At 41.7% G+C, this 19,847-nt stretch overlaps 1 protein-coding gene across 1 annotated transcript in view; it reads left to right on the top strand.

Annotated features, from left to right (window-relative positions):
- The window catches only part of pak1 (p21 protein (Cdc42/Rac)-activated kinase 1), a 168,700-nt gene that overhangs the window by 84,531 nt on the left and 64,322 nt on the right, over window positions 1-19,847 (top strand). The window contains exons 3-4 of the mRNA XM_067985682.1: window positions 4,843-5,051; window positions 6,011-6,012. Coding sequence (XP_067841783.1) covers window positions 4,865-5,051; window positions 6,011-6,012 — 189 coding nt within the window. The 5' untranslated portion in view covers window positions 4,843-4,864. The remainder of the gene's footprint in view (window positions 1-4,842; window positions 5,052-6,010; window positions 6,013-19,847) is intronic.

The following is a 19,847-nucleotide window of genomic DNA, read 5'->3' as shown; positions in this document are numbered from 1 at the left end:
GCAGCCTAAGGGATGATTCCCCTCATGTGCATTTAGTTCATTTGGGCTCCTCTTCTATGGATGATATCTCAAGAAGAGCCAGATCCTGTGCTCTCTTGACGCTTTCCACTGGATAACGATCAGGATTAGGCACCCTGATTTACTCCCCTTTCCCCTTCGTCCAGGGTTACTGAACCCAAATTCAGCACACCCAGCCCCATTGCAACCCTGGCTGAGATCAGCTGATTATGATTGACCAGGATCAAACTTGAGATCTTTTTGATCTTTATGGCTCAATATCACACTTAGGTGACGCATTTACCGAGTTGAATGATGAGGGCAGTTCCTTCTGTTATTTGCTAAGTGCTTGAGAGACTATTTTCACAGTCTTGTGCTTATCAGCCAGCTTTTCTGTGATTATAGATGACTCAGGTCGGAATGCATTGAGAAGGGCATTTTGATTAATGTTCAGTGTTTGTCAGATCTTCTCGTGGTGCCAAGAGCTTTTTGTTTCTTCCTGACGTTGCATTTCAGTATTACCTGCGACTAACCCATGTCTTGCGGTCTCTCCTGAAGTGGATCGTGTAGCTGGCACTTTGCCTCAAATAGCTGACTCACTCGAGAAGTGTAAGTACTGTCTTCAAGATTCCAGCTGGTTGCAATTGACGTGTAGGCTGTGCTCTTCCGAGGTCTGTCCACCCCCACTCTGAAGTATGCATATCCAGTTAACTGATGTTGCTGCATTACATCTTGTTCACATGTAGTTTTCTTGTACAATGCTGAGGGAGGAGGTGCGAGCGAAGAGAATAATTGAATTATTCTGCTTTTTGCATTTTTGTCCAGGAACTAATACCAAATTGTACAAGAGTGTCTGTGAAGAACAGGAGTGTGAATTTTTGTTCCTTTTTAATTTATCTGCAGTGGGGAGGGGGAATGTTTTTAGAATATCTTGAGCTCCCTATAACTGAAGGAGAAGAAGAGAGAGGAGCAGTGATATCCTGGTGCCTCTCTCTCTAATGCTGTATTTACCAGTGTTGTTACTAGGATTGAGTAGAACCTGATCTTGGGCCTGAGAGAGGTACACACTGGCCTGGAGTTTCCTCCTTGGGCACAACCCAGAAGCTAGACATGAAAATGTGCTTATTTTGCCGATGTCAATTTACACCCGAGTATCCTCCCAATCTCACTAAAATACGTCCAATCGGTGGTAAATCAGCGTAAATAATCAGGCCTCAAGGAAATGCCGAACCCACACCAATATATTTCTTTGAGTCTTAAAATTTAAGTTTCAACTCATTTAACCATCATTCATACCCACATTGTGACTTACACTTATGCTATAAAAATTAAACAGAAAACTTATAGCAGGCCTCAATGAGGATAAATTTTTAAAAAACGCTCAAAAATTTGCAATTAAAAGACCAGATAAATGACTGTTTCTTGCTGCGCCTGAAAATCTGGTCGCAATGTTGAGACCCCCTAATAAGCGCAATTGGATGATACTCGCATTTGAGAGTCGGCGGCATGGCCAGTTTTGTGGGCGTAGATTCATTCAAGTGGAGGTTTTGATGGACGGACGTAGAATCAAAGGAGACTCGGGCATATTGTAGTTACGTGCGTAACTCAAGGGAGCCTTGGGAGTATTGTAGTTTTGCGCGGGAGACTCTGGCGTATTGTAGTTATGCGCGTAAAAGTCCATGATGTGTTAAGCCACGTCATTGGTTTATGCCCATATTATGGGTGTATCTGGGTGCGAATGAGGAGGAAAGTCCATGCCACTATGTCCACTTTCATTGTACAACCAGCAGCACAGTAACTATATAGACTTTTTCTTTAGCATTTTGAGCTGTATAACTCTAGACTGAATAACTGATGTGTGGTTACAAGTGTGACACTGCTGGTGATGTGAACAATTTTTGAGGATTCAAAATGGTGCATTGCACAGCTTACTAATAAACCTAATGAAAATACTGGACTGTATTAAAATTGTAGGATCAAAAAATATTACTGGTTTAATCACTTTGCAGCAGACTGGATTTGTGTGGAGGGGGTGGGGGGAGGAGAGGGAGGAAGAGAGTTTTATTTAATTAAGGTGAACTGCATTCATCTGAATTGCTACATAATCCTAAATGTCATAAATAGCAGCCCAAGTTACTTTTTTTTTATTTGAAGTTGTTCAAATGTGGACCCCCAGGATCTGAGGTACATCTTTCATTTCCTGCATCCTTCAATTCTTTAGTAAAGAGAACAAGTTGGCCTACAGCTTGGAAGAAACTTACACTTTCCTTCTTGGGTATTTTCTCCTCTTTTGTTGCTCTTCCCCACCAATCTTGGTCAGTAAGCCAGACGAGCTGTTGTCAAGATTCCACCATCGCTGTTGTGGAATTGGCCATCAGGAAATGCGTTCAACCTGCTTAGCATGGGGTGGGGCCTCTGTATGTATGTTTTTCTTTCTCGCTCTTCTTTTCTCTCTCACTCCCTTTCCCTGCCTCCCTATATTTTGCAGGCATTCTCTCGCTTTCCCTTCTTGTTTTGTGCGCGCGTGTGCTCTTCCTCTTTTTCTGTGTGTGTCTCTCTCTCTCTCTCTCTCTCTGAGAAGAAAATGATGGGTGCAGATCTACCCCTGCTAGTCTGTAGCATGCATCAAGCCTGCAATTATAATGGGACATACGTATATTGGCCATGGCAGGCTTGGGGCAAACCTTTTTTATACGCCTTGATTTTAAAATTCTCATCCTTTTTTCAAATCCTTCCATGGCCTCGCCCCTTCCTATGTCTGTAACCTCCTCCCCCTACAACCCTCTGAGACCTCTGCGCTCCTCCAATTCTGGCCTCTTGTGCATCCCCGATTTTAATCGCTCCATCATTGGCGGCTGTGCCTTCAGCTGTCTAAGCCCTAAGCTCTGGAATCCTAAACCTCTGTGTCTCTATCCTCCTTTTAAGATGCTCCTTAAGACCTATCACTTTTGACCAAGCTTTTGGTCACCTGTCTCAGTATCTCTTTTTGCGGCTGTGTCAAGTGTTATCTGATAACGCTCCTGTGAAGCGCCTTGGAACATTACACCACGTTAAAGGCGCTACATAAATGCTTCTTGTTGTTTTATAGAAATCCCACAGTCCACGTTTATGTTCTTCCTCCTCCCCAGAGACTCCTTGCTGGGGTATGGTTCTACAGGCGTCTGTTACTCTCTGGTACTTCACCCAAGCGACCATTATTCATTTGCGAGCTTTGTCTGTGACTGTTGGTAGGCTGTTCAATTGCAAGAAGTATTTCAGGGAGCACCATTCTGTCCTAGGCAATGATCTACACAAGGACTTGCTGCATAGCCATCAAGAGCCAGAAGGGAACCGTGACTTGTCTTTATCCCTGCTCTTCCCCCAGCCCAGGCTACTGAGTCCAGCTGCCCTTCACTTTCTGCTACCCTGGCCAAAATCAACTAACATAACATGGTCTGGGAACCGAACCTAGGATCTTCCTGATCTCTATTGGTCAGCTGCTGACTGGAGGAACTTGCAGAGGCATCTCCATTTTTGATCCTGCTGGAAAAGAAATATAATATTGCGCACTCAAAATCAACACAATTGCCATTAATGGTACAAATATTTCCCTCTTTGATTTCTACTGGCCAAGGTGCGAGACATTCATGTTTGCAAATAGATCTCACTTTCTCCTCACCTCCCATATAATGTCAGTCAGTCTAGGCCAGATATAGCCTAGATGCAAAGAATTGCACTTTGTATGTTAACTTAATTTAATTCCCAAACTCAGAAGAGCACTACCTATTATCTTATCTCTATTCCTGCACCAGTCGTAAAATTTCACTGCGCAGACGGAGTGGGGGCCCATTGCACCTGTGACTGTTCTCTGAAAATTCTATCCACTTCGACCCATTCTTCTGCCCTTTGCTCGTACTCTTTAAATTTCTTCAAATATTTATCGTCTTCCCTTTTAAAAAAAAAAATCTATTAGGAATTCTGCTTCCGCCACTCTCTTTGATGGGGCATTCCATGTCTTAATGACCGTCTGCATAAACCAATTTCTGCTAACCTCTCCCTTTGTTCTTTTGGTGATGAGCTTAAATCTGTGCCCCCTAGTCACTGACTCACCAACCAGTGGAAATGGGTTTTCTCAATTTACCCCATCAAAGCCTCAATCAGATCTCCTATGCTAATAAAAAGAGCCCCAGTGTCTCTAATGAATCCTGATAATTAATGCCTTGGAACCAACCTTGTAATTGCAAATTCATGCTGAATTATGGGGAACTTTTGTGTTGTTTCAAACTGTCCCAAAGTTCATTTCATTTAGGACCCGCGCAGATATCGGAGAAAGGAGACTTCCCCTCAAATCAAGCTGGGCTGAATTCAAGTTCAAGTCCTAGAAATGAAAGGCAAATGTTCTACCTCGTGTCTCTGCCCCGTTCCCACATTTCCCTCACTTGGACCCATGAATTATCAAATTTATCGTAGTTACAAACTAATCATTTATGCCATTTTAAGATCACTGGTGTAAAGAAAAAAAAATTGTGATGCTCCATATTATGTCCCCCTTCCCCCAACATATACCAGTGTGGGCAGCCTGTGTAACTAGCCTGCCCACAGAGTAGGCATGAAGTCATTTATGTTAAATATAAAGGTGGCATTCAGATGAATGTAATCTTCCTTGGAATCGAATTTTCATTGGCAAAGTTTAAAAGGGATTTACAAACACGCTATTTTATAATGGTTTGAAATCCTGACTTCCTCTCTTTCTCTCTCCACCACCCCCCCACCCCCTGATTTCAGTGCTCGTAATTGATTTTTCTTTCCAGTTGTGAAAAAAAACGAAACAAAACCCTACAACCTTTGCTGTCTTTGTGTTCACAGTGAGAGGTAGTGGTGACTGAAGATGTCAGATAATGGTGAAGTTGAAGACAAGCCTCCAGCTCCGCCCATGAGGAACACCAGCACCATGATTGGTGCGGGCAGCAAGGACTCTGGCAATCTAAACCATGGATCCAAACCGCTTCCCTTGGCTCCTGAGGAAAAGAAAAAGAAAGACAGGCTCAGGTTCTTCCCCGGAGCAGGAGACAAAAGTAATCAAGTTCTTTTATTTTTAAATTTTTTCTGATCTTCCTTCTAAAACATTTTCGTTTGTTGTGTTGTCATTTTTTTTTTGAAGACTTAGTTACTGAAATAAGTCTAATTTCGCTTCCCAGCTTGTGCGATTTTCTGTTTTATTATAATAACGGTGATTATAGTGAGACAAGTAGCAACCCATCTAAATCGTTTCTAACGTTGGTCCTACAGGAGCATTAAAAAACATAAGTAGGCCCCTCGATCCTGTCCCGCCATTCAATTAGATCATGGCTGATCTGCATCTCAGCTCCATAATCCCTTGATCTCCTCACCCAACAAAAAAATCTATCGCTCTCGGTCTTAAAAGCTCCAATTTTCCCAACGTCCACAACCACAGAGAGAATTCCAGATTTCTACTACTTATTTTCCCATTGTGTGAAAAAGTGCTTCCTGATTTCCCTCCTAAATGGCCTAGTTCTAAATTTTAAGATGAGGTCCTCTTGTTCTTGATTTCCCCCATCAGAAGAAATATTTTCTCTGTATCAAACTTCCTATTGAATCCTTTTAACATTTTAAACACCTTGATGAAATCACCCCTCAATCGTCTATACTCAAGGGAATACAAGCCAAATTTATGCATACTATCATCATAATTTTACCCTCTAAGCCCCGGCATCATTCTGATTAAGAGTTGTAAACTTAATCTTACATAGCAGAAGAATTTTTAATCACTTTCTGTGCCCCTCAATCCCTCGCTCCCCCCCCCCAAATGCCAGTTGAACCCATTTATGCTGTCTGCTGCAGTGACCTTACCTGATGATTAATTTCAATACTGTATCACCTTTTTGGATGAAAATGTTCCACTCTGTAGTCCCAGTTTCCTTGAATCCTTTACCACAGCGAACAATTTGCCTACATCTTCGTACTGTGCGATGAGTATTGTTGTGGGGTTTCTGTGTCCAGTATTTTAGCGAAGCTGTTAGCCAGTATAAAATAAACTGATTAACGCCTTCATTAAAATAGCAGTCGCACTTCTGGAAAGTACATGTCTGGGCACCCAGTGATATAGAATTGAACTTGTTAGATGCTCTCCAACGCCAAGTAAGCTGTCAATACTCGTGTCTGGGTTCCTACGTGAATGGGGTGAAATCGTGTGGGCTGATGGTAGCATGTTAAGACAAGCCGAATAAGTCCTCTATTAAAATAGTGAAGAAAGAAATTTCATATACATTAATGCATTTATCAGCTAATGTCGTGCGAGGTGATTTCACCCCTGAATAATGGCCAATTGAGTGAGGTATTGGATGGCTGCTGGCCATAGAACCATACCTTTGCTGCACCTTCCAGGAGAGGAGAGGAGAAAATTGGAGGGGGTAATTTAAAAAAAAAAAACACACTTTTGCATGGTGCAGAAGTTTTGTGTGTTAGGTGATGCAGTAAGATTGAACTTGTTTCTATCCTCTTCACCATCCTCTCTGGCGACTAATTAGCTCAAGAATGATAAAAAAATAATGAGGTGAGTATTGACACCACTGTGTCAGCCAATGAGTTGGAGGCAGGGCAGAACTCACAACAACAGCCTTATGTTACAGGAAACAGAGTCTATTTACTCAACTGATCCTATTTAAACAGAGTCTCTATGAACAAACAGAACTCGTGATCGAAACTACAGCAAATTCTCCCGATAAAAGCAGGCTTATTTCTCCAGCAAAATACAACGTGAGGAGGATAGTTTCAGAATGCAGATTATGTGCGTAAAATCATTCCCAGTCACTTACAGCAGTGCGGTCTCCAGGCGTGATTGACGGGGGAATTACCCAATCATCTCCATTCTGGCACTTGTGGTGTCACTCTGTGCACCAAAAAATAAACAGATTCTGTCTCTGTTGTAAACTTTTGCTACCAGAGATAAAACAGTCACACATCTTATAGCTTAATGATATAAAGGATCCTGTATGTGAAGCTGGTTATTTGATTCATAGAGAATACTGATCAACTCTAGTCTTCAAGCTCTTCCTTGCTCCCTGTATTCCTGTTTCAAATTTTCCTGTCTTTGTTTTATCAATTATTGCTACTGCTATGGTCATTGCTTTTCTGAACTTTCGTCTCCTGTTCCTTCTAAGCTACTATTATGCTGTTGCTTCTCTTTGCTGTTGAAATCTAGATTCATCACACTGTCTCCTACTCATTCTTTGACAAGGCCTTAAAACTGGAATGCTTACCTCCAGCAGTCTTTTTCCCCCCTCCTTCAAGGCCCAGGCTTATAACATCCTAGGGTTCTAAAAGAGGTGGCTGCAGAGATAGTGGATGCATTAGTTGTGATCATCCAAAATCCCCTTGATTCCAGAACGGTCCCAGTGGATTGGAAGGTAGCAAATGTAACCCCGCTATTCAAGAAAGGAGGGAAAAAGAAAACAGAGAAATACAGGCCAGTTAGCTTGACATCAGCTGTCGGGAAAACGCTGGAATCCGTTATTAAGGAAGTGGTAACAGGGCACTTAGGAAATCATAATATGACTAGGCAGAGTCAACATGATTTTATGAAAGGGAATTCGTGTTTGACAAATCTATTAGAGTTTTTTGAGGCTGTAACTAGCAGGGTAGATAAGGGGAACCGGTGGATGTAGTATATTTGGATTTTCAAAAGGCATTCAATAAGGCACCACACAAGATAGGGGCTCATGGGGTTGGGGGTTATATATTAGCATGGATAGAGGATTGGTTAATGGATAGAAAACAGAGTAGGAATAAACGGATCACTTTCAGGTTGGCAGGCTGTAACTAGTGGGGTACCGCAAGGAGCAGTGCTTGGGCCTCAGCTGTTTGCAATCTATATTAATGACTTGGATGAAGGGACCGAGTGTAATGTATCCAAGTTTGCTGACTATACAAAGCTAGGTGGGAAAGTAAGCTGTGAGGAGGATACAAAGAGTCTGCAAAGGGATACAGGCAGGTTACGTGAGTGGGCAAGAAGGTGGCAGATGGAGTATAATGTGGGGAAATGTGAGGTTATTCACTTTGGTAGAAAGAACAGAATATTTTTTGAATGGTGAGAAACTATTAAATGGTGGTGTTCAAAGGGATTTGGGTGTCCTCATACATGAAACACAGAAAGTTAACATACAGGTACAAGCAATTAGGAAGGCAAATGGAATGCTGGCCTTTATTGCAAGAGGCTTGGAGCACAAGAGTAAGGAAGCCTTACTACAACTGTACAGGGCTTTGGTGAGACCACACCTGGAGTACTGTGTACAGTTTTGTTCTTACCTGAGGAAGGATATACTTGCTTTAAATGTGGTGCAATGAAGGTTCACTAGATTGATTCCTGGGATGACAGGGTTGTCCTATGAGGAGAGAATGAGTAGAATGGGCCTATACTCTCTGGGGTTTAGAAGAATGAGAGGTGATCTCATTGAAATGTATAAAATTCTGAGAGGGCATAACAGGATAGATGTGGAGAGGCTGTTTCCCCTGGCTGTAGAGTTTAGAACTAGGGGGTACAGTTTCAGGATAAGGGGTGGGCGATTTAAGACTGAGATGAGGAGGAATTTCTTTACTGAGGATGGTGAATCTTTGGAAATTTCTACCCGAGAGGGCTATGGATGCTCAGTCGTCGAGTATACTCGAGACTGAGATCAATAGATTTTTGGACTCTAGGGGAATCAAGAGATATGGGGATCGGGCGGGAAAGTAGAGTTGAGGTCGAAGATCAGCCATGATCTGATTGAATGGAGGAGCAGGTTCGAGGGGCCGTACGGCCTACTCTTGCTCCTATTTCTTATGTTCTTAACACTGGAGCATTGCTTCACCCAGCCACTACTTCCTGATTTACCTTGTTTCTCCTCCTGTTTTCAACCTAAATGGTGCCATGATATGGATTCTAACCCTTCACCTAGATTTTCTCAATAATAATTTTAAAAAGACAGATACTATAGCACTAACATAAAGAAAGCTAAATGATCAGTAATGATAGGCTCAATGTTAAGACTAATAGATTTGGTGCAGCGTTCCATTGTGACACATCAGATGTGAATTTATATTGGATATTTTCCCTATTCTGGCTCTGTCAAATGGGATCTAGAGGTGTCTCTCCACAAGGAATAGGGGAGTGAAAAATTGGTGGTCTGCTGTTTTGCATCTCGTAACAGCTGGACCAAGGCTGCAGATGCCTGGGAGCTGTTTCCCTGATGTGTTTGAAAGAGGAGGATTCCCACTTACACCAGTAATGGTGCTGCGGGGGAACAAATAACATACAACAATTGGTGCAAAGGTTCATGTGGAACCTATGTGACATTGGGAAAAGAAAGATAAACTATTGAGAGATGGCTAAAATATATTTACCTTTGTATTACTGTGTCCTTTCCATGAGCACCAGGATACTTGCTACCACCCAGCAACTCTTTAAAATGGGCTTATTTATGTTTAACATCCTGAATGCCAAAAATGGCATGCAGCATTGATACGTGACAAATTAATATTCAAACGAAGTGCTCGCCTATTTGAGATATTGTTCCAACACGTATTTGGCACACTAAGTTGGATATGACTCATTTCACAGCCAGCAGACAGATGAGAGTTTCATCCCAAGAGTTTGGGCTGAATATAAACCAAGACCCCCAGCAGTGAAAGAAACTTTTTTTTAAAAGAGCGATTTAGTAAAATTAACTGCTAGCAAGCTGGATATCACAACAAAAAGTTGTTCCCTACCATTCAAGCATCTTTTCTATTTTCATACATTCTAGCTAAGGGCAGGAGGGGGTGCTGGGTGACTTGAAATCATGTTGAATTGGACGTGATGTTTTACACAGTGTTCACAAACTGTTCTTCACGCCCCTGAAGAACGGGTTGTTAAGAACAAATTTGTTTCTCACTTAAAAAATCTGTCAGTAACGGGGACATGCAAAAGAGATTTAAAAAGTACTTTGATGTGCTCTTGAAGTGCCGTAACCTACAGGGCTACAGACCAAGTGCTGGAAAGTGGGATTAAGGTGGATAGCTCTTTTTTGGCCGGCATGGACACCGTGGGCCAAATGGCCTCCTTCTGTGCCGTAATTTTCTATGATTCTAACAGCTACAAAGGACAAGATCTCTCCTACTTCTAGGTGAGCCCCTGAAACTTTCCCCTTCCTTCTAGTGTAAAGACAGTGATTGTGCCAGCTGTGGCTCAGTTCGTAACACTCTCTCTTCTGTGTCAGAAGCTGTGTCAGAAGTTGTGGGTTCAAGTCCCACTCCAGAGACTTAAGCACATAATCTAGGTTGATACTTCTGTGCAGTACTGAGGGAGTGCTGCACTGTTGGATGTGCCATCTTTTGGATGAGATGTTAAACCGAGGCCCCCTCTGCCCTCTCAGGTGGACATAAAAGATCCCATGGCATTAATCGAAGAAGAGCAGAGGAGTTCTCCCCAGTGTCCTGGCCAATGTTTATCCCTCAACCAACATCACTAAAACTGATTATCTGGTCATTATCACAGATTTTTGTGCATAAGACTTGAACCCCTGACTTTCTGACTCAGACAAGAGTGCTACCCAATGATCAACAGCTGACACTTTTACCGATATTTGGTACTTCACCAAATGTTCCTATTCACATGTTCCTATTAACAAACTAAACCACGGAATATCTGCACTAGAATGACATACGCCAAGGGAATTTCCTTAGAGCAGCAACAGTTGTATTATATTTCATCAAGATGCTTTCCTCTGTTTTTCCCCAAGCACACGCTATTCCTGGCACAGCAATAGACCTGCTCCCAGGAATATGCCTCTGTGCTCTGATGTTGACCACTGTCTACAGTGGTTCGAGTGGTTCAGGTGATTCATCACTTTGGGGCAACTCTGAACTTTGCTCGGTGCTTTCCTGAAGTGGTGTGACTGAGGCTGAGAGCTACAAGCGAGGGATTACAGACATGTTGGGCTTTTTCCGAACACCTTTCTCGTGTTTATGAATGGATTACTGTTTCCATAATCAGACCAAGTCTCTTTTGAACCAAAACTGCGCCTTGATTCTTTGTCATGTATAGGATAGTGCAGTCCGTGTCTAACAATTTATCCGAAGTCACAGTGAATTGCTTGCTGTGGGTTGGTTATGTGGTATGTCCACTATATTCTCCAGTCATCTCCAGGCGAAAAGTTACCATGTAGCTAGACCATTGCAAATGGGCTAAAACTACTTGTTCAGATGTATAAATAATATACAGAAGCAGAAAGATAAGTAGTCTACTAACAGCACAATAAACAAACCGGGTTGACTACAGCAACTGTGATTCTAGCAGCTCCTTTGCACATGTCCTTTGGATTCATTGCTGAAGGTAAATATAGAAGACTCTTTTCTTATGGAACTTGTATCAACCCCTTACCTCATATGGAGGTGAGGTGAACAGAAAACCAAAGATCCGGTGAGGATCCCTGGATTATAAGGGTTTCTTTTCTCCTTTTGAAGTATGAAACAAACCATATTCGATGAGGCACTGTAAATGATGTCTAGGGGCAGCGTTTCTTCTTGTTTGCACCTTCCCAGCTTGACTGCTCCTGGGTGCCCAATAACAGGAAATTACTTTCTTGTCTGCTTTCACCAAGAGGAATTCACATGAAATCGGGTGTACCATGGACACAAACAATGGACTGTATTTTAGGTGGCCTGAAGGATGTGCAACACCATCAAAAATGGTGGTAGAACAGACATTAACATCAAAGGCTATTTGTACTGCATCTAATCATGTGTGCTAACTTTTCCACGGAATAAAGGAAATCTCCGACACCCCAGAGACAAGCCTGGCTGGTGCCATTTTTAATTCAGATTTACTCTAAAATCAAGGCAGAAATTTCTGTATTCATCACAAGTTATCCTAGGTTACTCTTGAGAACTTTGTAGCAATTAATTATTAGCTGGTCTCTAGTCTGCTCTCAAATGGGAAAGGTGCTACGTACAGAAGATTTGAGGGGGCAGGAGAGAGAGAAAATAAATTTGTTTAAATGCAATATTTTTGTGACCTTTTTAGGGCAGTCATAAACTTGCTTTCGCTTGCTCGCTCCCTCGCTGCAAGGAACAGCCTCACTTCCACTTGGATCTGCCATCTGCAGAATTTTATTCTGCAGTTATCTATTATTCTCCTCCCTGCAATGCGTTAGTATATCAACCCACTTTGCTGCCTGAGTGAAAGCATTTGTAAAAGCATCGTTGAGCAACTTGGGCTAGTTTTCACAATGTCCTTGTGATTTGTACTTTTAGACTTTAAATTGCTGTGCAAAAAAAAAATGTTTTCGTAGCAGATTGTTAAAGCAGCTGTTTGATCATTTTTCTTTTGATACTTGATTCTTCTTTCTCCAATGCTTCCAATTTTTTTGGTAAATTTTCTCCCCTTTATCTCCCAAATGTGCTGGTTCTTGCTGAGATATAGTTGTTATAACTGGCACTGTGCAGGCCAGAGTACCCCTTCACCTTCATCTGTGTGTGAGCCTAGACAGACTGCTCGATTGTGAAGGGAGTCTTTGCCAAACCTGATCTTGATGTTGATATGGACACTACAGCAGGGATGCTAAATAGCGAACGGAAGCAGAAGTCCTTCATGCCCCTTGCCCCCTCTCTGCTTCTAGCCCAGGGCACTTAGGTCAGTTGTAGCAATGCCTGAATTCTCCATTGCCCTTCCGAGCTTTCTATCTGGAGAATTAAGACTAGCCCCTCCACTTGCAGCCCTAAGAGAGGAAATGCTGGTTCCCATTACATTCAATAATTTTAGTCACAATTTGCACAAAATAAAATCAAAGCATGTGAGCTACAAATGTTTTTCATGAATTAGAAATGATGTAGAAGGTTTAATATTTTATGTGGATTGGCCGCCAGGAAATGTGCTTTTGCAGGCACCCTGCATTGTTTTTTTTAATTCATTTTTGGGATGTGGACGTCGCTGGCAACAACCGCATTTATTGCCCATCCCTATGGACCTATGCTTCAATGCTCCTGTGAGATGGTTGCCTATATGTTTGTTTTTAAAAGAGCAATTGTAAAGATTAATTATTCAGTGTAAAATTCTGCATTCTTATTCTGAACTGCATTTACAACACATACAAACTAACCAGGATTAGGTAAAATTATGTTGGGAGATTGCTATATATATGGGGATTACGTTCAAAGGACTTTTATTAGTATTGGTTTCATGGATAATGAAGTCCTTGAACTCTGCTTTTAAAAATCATGCCCATTTTCTAGATTGTTTTTGTTTTGAAGAAAAGGTGCAGGGTAGAAATTAACAAAGAAAGCAATCATGAAATGTGGAAGAATCATGAGGTAGATGAAAAGCATATGGAATCGATAATGAACAAAGAATTTTGAAAATGTTGCACAGTAGGCAAGAAGCTGGAGTGGAATGCCAAGACAACATGACTGAAAGGGGAAGTGAAGTGAGGTGCAATTAGTATTTTTAGACAAACCGTTTAGACGAGGTATTGATTCATGATCCAGACTTGAACTAGCCTGGGTGAAAATATGAGGTGGTGTCATCTATAACAAATTGATTCTCATTTGCTCGCAGAAGCATTTTCTCTTTTTTCTCCCCCCTCCCTCACTCCTTTTCTCCCGGTTTCCCATCCCACCCAAAAGTGCTAACAATAGAAAGAAAAAAAGAACTTGCATTTATATGGCGCCTTTCATAATCCCAGTATGTCCCAAAGCGCTTTACAGCCAATGAAGTACTTTCGAAGTGTAGTCACTGCGCACAGCATGGTCCCATAAACAGCAGTGAGGTAAAGATGAGAAAATCTGTTTTAGTGATGTTGGCTGAAGGATAATTATTGGCCAGGACGCCGGGGAGAACTCAGCTGCTCTTCTTCAAAATACATCCACCTGAGAGGGCAGACTGGGCCTCGGTTTAACGTCTCATCCAAAAGATGGCACCTCCGACAGTGCAGCACATCCTCAGTATTGGCACAGGAGTGTCAGCCTAGATTTTGTGCTCAAGTCTCTGGAGTGGGAATTGAACCCACGACCTTCTGACTCCGAGGTGAGTGCTACTACTGAGCCACAGCTGATACTAAACTGATTAAGAACTGATTAGATTACGCCTGCAGCGAGCATAGCAGCAGATCAGAAGCGTGCAGTCAATGGTTAGCCCCAGTAATTGAATAATAGTCAAAAGAATTAATAGCAGGGTTATTTGAGAACTTTAAGTAAACATGAAAGTGACCTCAGTTTTCAGGCAAAGAAAATCTAGCAGCGAAAGACTCAAAATACTTTAGCCAGATACCCTATCCTGGCGTACGTTTACAGGAGCCTTATCAGTTATAGGCTTCCCTTCATCTACAGCTCCATATGAAATATTGTTTGTAACAAAACATATAACACTACAAACTAATCGTTAAGTTTCCCCCTCCCCTGCTTTAGTTAAGAATTAATTTTGCATGTTGATTTCTGCGGGAATTTCAAGCAAACGTATTTGTTTTCTTAATTTACTAAAAGATATAAACAGGAATAAATATTAAATTATCTAAGCTGGCAAAACCACACTGGCAAAATGTGAGCTGTTTATAGCGAATATTTAGTGAGAGGATAGTTTCCCTTTGGTTTCATGTAATCAGCAACTGTATAAAAGGTTGAAGTTTAGGCAGCAGAATATTTTTATTTTCTGTCCCTCTTTTTGTTTCCTACCTTCTCCTCTTTCCCTCTTCTTTCTCTCTCTTTATCTCTTTCTCCTCTCTCTCTTTCTTATGCAAAAATCGATCTGCTGTCACTTAATCCTGGCTTGCTGCCTCGGTTTCATGTATTTTGTGAATCGTGAACGAAAACATTTGTTTCCATTCCCATAGTGTGTAATCCCACTATAGCAATAACAGGTTGGAGAAATGTCCCTGACATCCCCTTTAAATCCACAAAACTAACATCCCTTTAAACCCATAATGTTCATGCATTGTTTACCCCACCAAACATCAAATTAAAATACAACCCAATGAATTAATTAAGAATGAATGAACGGGTCTTAGGGGTTAAGTCTTGGTGCATTGCCTCTTGTCTCTGCATCAAACACAATTGCACCTTCTGCAGTGTTGCCATATTTTAAATATTTGATGTTATATTGCTTAAATATAAACAAAACATATCTTGATTTTTAAAAAGGATCATTAGTGAACAGAGAACTGATTTTTTTTTTAAAATGAAAAGTGATTGATACATTTAGTTGATTCTAGGAAGCATTATATGTAATTAAAAGTTAAACTCACAGTGGAATGAAAATAATAAGAGATGAAATTGCAATAGATGTTTAAATTAGCCCACCAGCGCCATTCTTCAATGGTCTAGACCACGGTGATCTCAGTAGCATTAATTCAGCAAACTCGCGATTGCCATTGATTTTAAGTGTGGGGGGGGTGGGGGGGCGGTGTCAGCTATGAAAATTAGCTGCTTAAATTTTTTTGGCGAGAGAAACAGTGGAGCAGCCTGGAAATTATGGCGGCGGGCAAGTAGTGGTGTGAATCTCACGCACCATCTTTTCCTAGAACCTCTGCGCTTTATAACGGGTTCTACTACGTAAATCCACCATTACAATGGCAATGGCACGAGTCTCCATCAAATTCTGGGCCAATCATTTAGCTAAGAGATTTATTTGAGAGGCTAGCTCCTCCTCCACTAATCCATCATGTCTTTCCTTAAATATTGATTCACCTCCTTAAAGGCCCGTTCCCCCATTCCCTATTAAGTGCATTATATTAAACTGATTTAGGCTAGGGAAGGAATGTTTCCTCATCCTTGTTCGAGCTGCATTGGATGAATTTTGCTCTCTTTTAAGATGAAGAATGTCTGTGCTGGGCATTGAAATACTTTTACATTCTTGTTCCCCATCAAGTGCTCCCAGCTCTAGTGTAGTGCAAAGTAAGGCTTTATGATGTTTGTGGGTGCTAGTCTCTGGTTGTTTTCTGGCTAATCTGTCACCAGCATTTCTTGTGTGGGACCATCAAGCATGGTCGAGGTGTGTGTGAACATAAAAATACTGCTACCTAATTCATTTTCTTTTTTGTGACCAAAAATAAGATTTCCTAACTTAATTATATTACAGCACAGAAGGAGGCCATTCAGCCCATTGTGCCTGTGTCGGCTCTTTGAAACAGCTATCCAGTTAGGCCCACTCCCATGCTCTTTCCCCATAGCCCTGTAAATTTTTTCCCTTCAAGTATTTATCCAATTCCCTTTTGAAAGTTACTATTGAATTTCCATCACCCTTTCAGGCAGTGCAGTCTAGATCATGACAACTCGCTGCGTTAAAAAAATATGTTTCCTCATGTCGCCTCTGGTTCTTTAGCCAATCACCTTAAATCTGTGACCTCTGGTTATCGACCCTTCTGCCACTGGAAACAGTTTCTCCTTATTTACTCTACCAAAACCCTTCATGATTTTGAACACTTCTATCAAATCACCTCTTAACCTTCTCTGAGGAGAACAACCCCAGCTTCTCCAGTCTCTCCACATAACGGAAGTCCCTCATCCCTGGTGCCATTCCAGTAAATCTCTCCTGCACCCTCTCTAAGGCCTTGACATCCTTCCTAAAGTATGGTGCTCAGAATTGAACACAATACTCCAGCTGAGGCCTAACCAGTGATTTATAAGGGTTCAGCATAACTTCCTTGCTTTTGTACCCTTTGCCTCTCTTAACAAAGCCCAGGATCCCAAATGCTTTTTTAACAGCCTTCTCAACTTGACCTGCCACCTTCAAAGATTTGTGCATGTACACCCCCGGATATCTCTGTTCCTGCACCCCTTTTAAAATTGTTCCATTTAGTTTACATTGCCTCTCCTCATTCTTCCTATCAAAATGTATCACTTCACACTTCTCTGTGTTAAGTTTCATCTGCCATGTGTCTGCTCATTTCACCAGTCTGTCTATGTCCTCCTGAAGTCTGTTACTATCCTCCACATTGTTTACTACATTTATTTCATGTCAAATGCAAACTTTGAAATTATACCCTCTATACCCAAGTTTAGGTCATTAATATATATCAAAAAGATTAGTGGTCCTAATACCGACCCCTGGGAAACACCACTGTATACTTCCCTCCAATCTGAAAAACAACCCTTCACCACTACTCTCTGCTTTCTGTCCCTCTTGCATCCACGTTGCCAATATCCCTTTAATCCCATGGGCTTTAATTTTGCTAACGAGTCTATTATGTGGTACTTTATCAAATGTCTTTTGAAAGTCTATATACACAACATCAACCGCACTACCCTCATCAACTCTCTCCATTTCTTCATCAAAGAACTCAATCAAGTTAGTCGAACACTATTTTCCTTCAATAAATCTGTGCTAACTTTCATTTATTAGCCCACAATTTTCCAAGTGCCAATTAATTTTGTCCTGGATTATTGTCTCTAAAAGTTTCCCCACCACTGACGTTAGGCTGACTAACCTGTAATTGCCGGGTTTATCCCCCTCCCCTTTTTTGGACAGGACATAACATTTGCAATCCTCCAGTCCTTTGGCTCCGCACAGGTATCTAAGGAGGATTGGAAGATTGTGGCCAGAGCCTCCACAATTTCTACCCTTACTTCCCTCTAACCTAGGATGCGTCCCATCTGGACTGGGTGACTTTTCTATTTTGAGTACTGCCAATCTTTTAAATACCTCCTTTATCTATTTTTATCCTATCTATTACCGTTACTGCTACAATGGTAGTATCCAAGTAGCTGTGCTTACTGGCTCTGTTACTGCACTTGGTCCAGTTTCTCGTTTGTCTCTGTGGCAGGGGTTGGTTGGTGTGTCACTATGGTGTCTGGGTACAAATTTGTTGGGGAGGGTGTCGGTACCTTTGGGTTTAGTCCAGGTTTTGCAATTGCCGCAGAATTAAAGAAAAGTAACTCAGAAAGGTTACTTTTGATTCAATGCACCACTCCATATACAGTAGATGATATTTAAGGAAAAGTTCCTCTTAAAAACAATTCCCATGCCCACTATTTAAACTTTATACAAAGGTGTAAATTACCTTGACATCATTTGGGTTTAAAGGAATACGCCAGGGCAGTCCATATTTTATTTTTAATTTAAATATAGATATGGAGAAGGGGGATAACCATTTACCTTGTATGTAAAGCCTTTTCCTTAAAATATTCCTTTAAGACAGTGCATGTGCGTAGACATCATTGGGTGAGCTCAGTTAATGTTGACAAGCTCTTTGTTAGAATGGAGCGACAAAATTGAGCCCACTCCTTTATACCCCTGACATCCACGTGCACATGTTTGGCAGCAGTTTTCATGGGATAGCAAAGGCAGGAGCCCTAGCTGATTTGTCTTCCTTTCTCTGATGAGCAAACTGTACGAGAGGTGCTTTTTCTTCCCCTGCTAATTGACACCATAATCTAAAGAGCCCCATCTTGGCTGACACTTGAGTGTAGTATGGGGGAAATGCTGCAATGTCACAGGTGTGCTGTCTTTCAAATGGGACATTAAATCGAGGCCCTCTCTCCTTGCTCAGGTGGGCAAAACCGATCCTGTGGCACTTCAAAGGACATCGGGGACTTGGTTCTCCTGGTGTCCTGGTCAACGTTCCTCCCTCAACTAACAGTACAACAACAACTTGCATTTATATAGCGACTTTAATGCAGTAAAACATCCCAAGGCACTTCACAGGAGCGTTATCAAAAAAAAATTGACACCAAGCCACATAAGGAGATAGAGGTAGATTTTAAGGAGCATCTTACAGTAGGAGAGAGAGAGGTAAAGAGGCGGAGAAGTTTAGGGAGGGAATTCCAGAGTTTAGGGCCCAGGTGGCTGAAGGCATGGATGCCATTGGTGAAGCGATTAAAATTGGGGATGCGCAAGAGACCAGAATAGGAGGAGCACAGAGATCTCGGAGAGTTGTAGGGCTGGAGGAGGTTAGAGGTAGGGAGGGGTGAGGCCATAGAGGGATTTGAAAACAAAAACAGGTTAACTGGTTAATCATTTGCTGTTTGTGGGCCCGTTCTGTATGCCATTTGGCTGCCACATTTGCTTGCAAAATAACAGTTACTACACATCAAAAGTCATCCATTGGTTGTAGAGCACATTGAGATATCCTGAGGAAACAAAAGGTGCTACGCAAATGCAAGGTCTTTTAGTTTCGTCCGTCTGTTGGCAATGGTACAGAGTCTGTTCTCCTCCAATTCTGGCCTTTTGTGCATCCTCGATTTTAATCGCTCCACCATTGATGGCTGTGCCTTCAGCTGTCTAGACCCTAAGCTTTGGAATCCCCTCCCTAAACCTCTCCATCTCTCTCCTCTTTTAAGACGTTCCTTAAAACCTACCTCTTTGACCAAGCTTTTGGTCACCTGTCCTACTATCTCCTTATGTGGCTCGGTGTCAGATTTCGTCCGATGACGCTCCTGTGAAGTGCTTTGGACGTTTTACTACATTAAAGGCGCTTTATCAATTAAGTTGTTGTCTGAACATTACAAGCACAGGTTGAAAACTGTTGAGGAATTTTTCCAAGGTTTTTTAGACAGCATGCAGTGAGTATAAATGAGAATGTTGTAACTGGGCTGTCTTGTAATGTATCCCTTCAATAGATGTTGGGACATCTTAGCACCACATGTCCTGATACTTTTCAGTCCCTGTCCATATCGGGCTTTTCACTACTGCATTTTTATAATTTTGAGTCTAGAGGTATCATAAATACTGATTACAGTTTTCAGGGTATACTTCTGCAGAACTAACTTGGCATAAATTGAGGAGGTGGGGTGACAAAGGAAGGATCAGGTTTTAGCCTAATGTGTTGTTGAGTACTTATACGCTGTTGACGTGTGTTCTGTCCTGTGCTGTTTCCCAAACCAAACTCTCGATCATAGACTGTTGCTTT

This window comes from Heptranchias perlo, chromosome 6, assembly GCF_035084215.1.
Source record: "Heptranchias perlo isolate sHepPer1 chromosome 6, sHepPer1.hap1, whole genome shotgun sequence".
In the NCBI taxonomy this organism is placed as follows: domain Eukaryota; kingdom Metazoa; phylum Chordata; class Chondrichthyes; order Hexanchiformes; family Hexanchidae; genus Heptranchias; species Heptranchias perlo.
The sequence above is the reverse complement of the archived record's forward strand: the minus strand, read 5'-3'. Positions and strand labels throughout refer to the sequence as shown.